This window comes from Octopus bimaculoides, chromosome 1 (assembly GCF_001194135.2).
Source record: "Octopus bimaculoides isolate UCB-OBI-ISO-001 chromosome 1, ASM119413v2, whole genome shotgun sequence".
Lineage (NCBI taxonomy): Eukaryota > Metazoa > Mollusca > Cephalopoda > Octopoda > Octopodidae > Octopus > Octopus bimaculoides.
Window position 1 is genome coordinate 138,252,684 of NC_068981.1, and position 4,280 is coordinate 138,256,963.

The following is a 4,280-nucleotide window of genomic DNA, read 5'->3' on the forward strand; positions in this document are numbered from 1 at the left end:
TACCTTAAAATGGAATTGAATAAATCTCTCATTTATATATTTACAATATACTATGCTATTATTTTACAAAATTTGACCAGCTTTATGCATTCTGTTTCCTGGAAAATCTATCGCAGCAAAATGTGAATTTTTCAGAAAGATCGAAATACGTTTTGGTGTTTAGCACTCAAGTAGACTTTCTCATTTGTCTCTTATTTGAGAGAAAAGAGAAATTCCGTTACCTCTTCCTTCTCACTTTCTCTCTTTCTGTCTTTCCCTCTCCTTCTCTCTGACGTGTTAAATGAGTCTGCCTGTTCGGCGCCCTCAAACACTAACTATCAGAAACTGAATCATTCGATGATATTTCATACAGTTATGAAGTCTGTTATGTTCAATGTTGGAAAATTAATGAAACTTAAACTGTTTATTATCCCTTTATTCGTTTCAGATTATTTATTTAAAAAATAATATTCAATTTAAGTAAAATTTCGATTAAGAACTGGACAGTGTAATTATCTTTTATTTCAGAAATTCAATATGCGAAGAAATAATTAACGTCAGTCTTCTTCATTTCATTTTCTCATTTAGTGGGGATAATTGACTAGCTGATGCTGGGAACCAAAAGTAGGATCATGTTCAAAACCACCATGTTCAGGTTCTGGACAATTTTCTTTGTTTAGCCTGACTTCCTGAAATTAGAAATATATTGCATATAATGCTGATAAAAATTTTAAACGAGGCATTAATATATTTTATTATTTAGAAAGAGAGTTCTTTCTATACGTGATATCTGGTAATTAAATAGTAAAGATCTTTGCAAACCAAATACAATAGAGTTTTTAATTTCATTTGATACACTTTATTTAATTTTTCTTCAGATAGTTATGTTCTAGCCAAGGCCTGAACTTCAAACTAACTCCTTGGTGTAATTACTTTTGTTACACGTGCAGTTACTTTTGTTACACGTGCAGTTACTTTTGTTACACGTTCGACCAGTTCATCTAGAATTATTTTAAATACTACATATAAGACACAAGATTTCTTTTAAATGTGTAGTATATATTTCACTATCTTGTGTTGCCTCTTATATTTCCTGAAATACATCTATATTTCAGTTTTCTTCGCGACACTACCGTGTGACAGTAAACATGCTTCATTACAGTAATTATCAAATGTAAAGTAAAGGTGGACTACAGGAAAAAATCGTTACAGAGTCGGATGAAATGCCTTGCGGTATTTCTTCTAACATATGTTCTGTGATCAACTTTACCATAAACTTTTCTATCCGCCAAAATTTTAGGCCTTGTGCTTATGTTAAAAATTTTGGGTGGCGAACTAACAGAATTGGTGGAACATCTGAAACAGTGTCTAGCGGTACTTCTTCCGGCTTTTCACATCTGGTTTTCAAATACCACCGAAACCAGTCTTTGGTTTTAAGCTCTTCGAGTTCGATAAAATGAAGTGCCATTCAAGTAGTGTAGTTGATGATAACGACTAGTCTGAACCCTTAAAATTGCTGCCCTTGTGTCTTGATTAGATACCGTTATAAGTAAGATATGGGTACTGGATTGGAAGAATCCTTACTGTATCGGGCAAAATACATTGCGGTATTTATTCTGGTCTTTACATTCTGAGTTAAAATCCCTCATCGAGAAACAGTTAAGATATTTATGAGAAAAGTTAGTGTAGATACACGAAATTCAGTCACATGACTTACCCACGGTGTTCTACACTTGCACGTGCATAACTTTTGGCATGTAATTCTCATAGCATTGCGACATTGTACGGCTAAGCATCTAGACTTGCAAGTATTAGGAAGGAACACTGCTTCTACTGCAACACACAGCACCAATGATATCAACATCCATTTTAGAGTTGAGGAAACCATTTTCTGCAAAACAAAGAACACACTACAATTAATACAACTATAGGGTAATATTTCTGTATATACAAATATAAGTATAAACTTCCTGTTACCTATTCAAAAACAATTCCTCATATATATTAATTTTAAATAAATAAGGTAGAATGTACATCTATTTGAGTTCAGGAAAAGAGCCATAACATTTGAAATATATCTAACCGTGAGATGATATGAGAGTTGTCACTACTTCTCGTTTTCTCTCTGTCTGTCTCCCCCACCACCACCACATGCATATGTGCATTGCCGCCTGCTGGCTATGGGTAAATCTTATAAGGGCAAATCCCAATCTTTCTCTGCTATTCTTACAGCTTTATTGCGTTCGAAATTTCCTTTATTGTCTGTAAAATACTTAACACATTCGACGCTTCCAAAGTTTGTTTATAAAAATGTTATCACATTCGAAAGCTATGATTTAGCATTAAAATTGATGGTAATTCTTGCCAGGGGCCCAGTCGGTATCTCAGGAATACAGGTTTGACTCCCGTAGCCGCCTGTTGGTAACATTTTTTCCATACTGTAAGGGTAAATACTTACTCTTTCTCTGCTATTCTTACAGTTGTAGTGAAATATATAGACAGTACAAGGTGTTGATGTGGCTGCGTGTATGTTATTGCAAGATTTCATACATAGATGAAAGAATAAATACATGATCTATACATTTACTATAAAAAATATATTTAATTCTTTTATCGCTGATAATACATGGAATCAAATTGTAGAAACTAGTTGAATGAAGTAATCCATGCAAGAAAGTTCAGAGATAGGAAATGTAAAACAACAGCGGAGTGGTGGCTTTCAGTCAAGTCTGATATAAGGCGTCGAGAAATAGACGTACATAGCAACGACGTGAATGGCTCTAAGTCTAATCGACTAAGAAGCGAAATACTGGGTTTGCAAGCTGTCTTTTATTAATGGAACGCTAGACATTCTAGAAACTTTCAAGAGAAACGCCAAGCTTCTTGAATAATTAAGAATTACGTCTCATGCAGGGATGCCACTGATGCGTTTTTCCACCCAGATTTGGGTTTTTTGAAGCAATGATGAGTTTATGGGTTTTAATTTCCAAATCTACATTAAATCTGGGTTTTTATGTTAGTTTTGGCTGCAAACTTATTTTTTAAAGAGAATTCGGTGCCATACTCTTTGTATGCAATATGTACCAAAGTTACACCTCTTCTAATACTTTGTAAATTTTCTATATACCATCCATAATTCTCTCACGTAATGAATTTATCGATACAAATATTGTATGTGACGTAATTACCGATCGTACGCGTTCATTATTTGTTTACACTTGTATCATACCGGGCAACTACAAGTTACAACGCGTTGGTGACCGCTTGTACACGTGCCTGAAACTCTGACACCGCCAATTGACAGCTTGACTGTGTTTGTGGTGTACGCTTCGATTGTTACTCGCGATTTAAAATTTGTTTAACAACATTTTGAATAAGTGTTTTTGTTTTGTAACCCTTTGCGAAGTAATGGCACACAATAGTGTGTCTAAAAAGAGGAAGTGGTACACCCAAAATTTTAAGAAGTTGTGGTTGGAGGATGCCGAGCTTAAAGATTGGTTACGGCAAGATGATAAAAATCCCGACACCTACTACTATGTTTCTTGCAACGTTGTGTTGAAAAGTGCTAACAAATCAATGCTGTTGGCTCATAAAAAAACACCACCAAACCCAAGAGAGCTTTTGATTGTGCGAAATCTGCTATTAAATTAGATTCATTTATTGTTTAAAAAAACACATGATACATTAAATGAAAAAGTAGCTAAAGCAGACTTGCTACTAACAGGTTATGTTGCTGAACATCACACGCTTTCATACATATATATTACTTAGCTGAAATTTGTGAAAAGGCCTTTCCCGATAGTGAAATAGCTAAAAATCTACAAATGAAAACAACAAAATTAACATACATTATGCAAGACGGAACTGCACATTATGAATGAAATGAAATCTTGGAAATTCTCAAGAAACAGAAGTTTTCATTATTGATATATGAAAGTACGGACATCTCAGTGACAAATCTTAGCATAGGCGCAGGAATAGCTGTGTGGTAAGTAGCTTGCTTACCGGGAGGACGTATTTTTTGTCGCTCCTGTTTTCACGTCGCTGAATGCCAGCGTCGTGAATTTTTGACGTACAACTACAGGTAAGACTTTTGTGTTTTTTGGGATTTAGTGGGGGTTTATTGCTCGTGTTTATTTATATTTATGTCGAACAAGAAATCTCCACTGAATTCCACGCATTTGTCTGCCTGTGGTTGTGCTTAAAGTCTCACTTAGCGGTGAGAAGAGTGTTTTGGAGGTATCACTCCTCCCAAAATTGTAAACTTAGTTTGTAAAAGTTTGTTGTCTTCAAGTCATGAT

General features: G+C 34.8%; 1 protein-coding gene and 1 long non-coding RNA gene across 2 annotated transcripts in view; one reads left to right on the top strand and one right to left on the bottom strand.

Moving 5' to 3' along the window:
- The window catches only part of LOC128248882 (uncharacterized), a 106,714-nt gene that overhangs the window by 33,475 nt on the left and 68,959 nt on the right, over positions 1-4,280 (top strand). The gene's annotated exons all lie outside the window — the stretch shown is intronic.
- The window catches only part of LOC106875686 (uncharacterized), a 12,878-nt gene continuing 9,081 nt past the window's right edge, over positions 484-4,280 (bottom strand). The window contains exons 2-3 of the mRNA XM_014923936.2: positions 1,697-1,870; positions 484-668 (exon numbers count right to left, since the gene is read on the bottom strand). Coding sequence (XP_014779422.1) covers positions 564-668; positions 1,697-1,867 — 276 coding nt within the window. The 5' untranslated portion in view covers positions 1,868-1,870 and the 3' untranslated portion in view covers positions 484-563. The remainder of the gene's footprint in view (positions 669-1,696; positions 1,871-4,280) is intronic.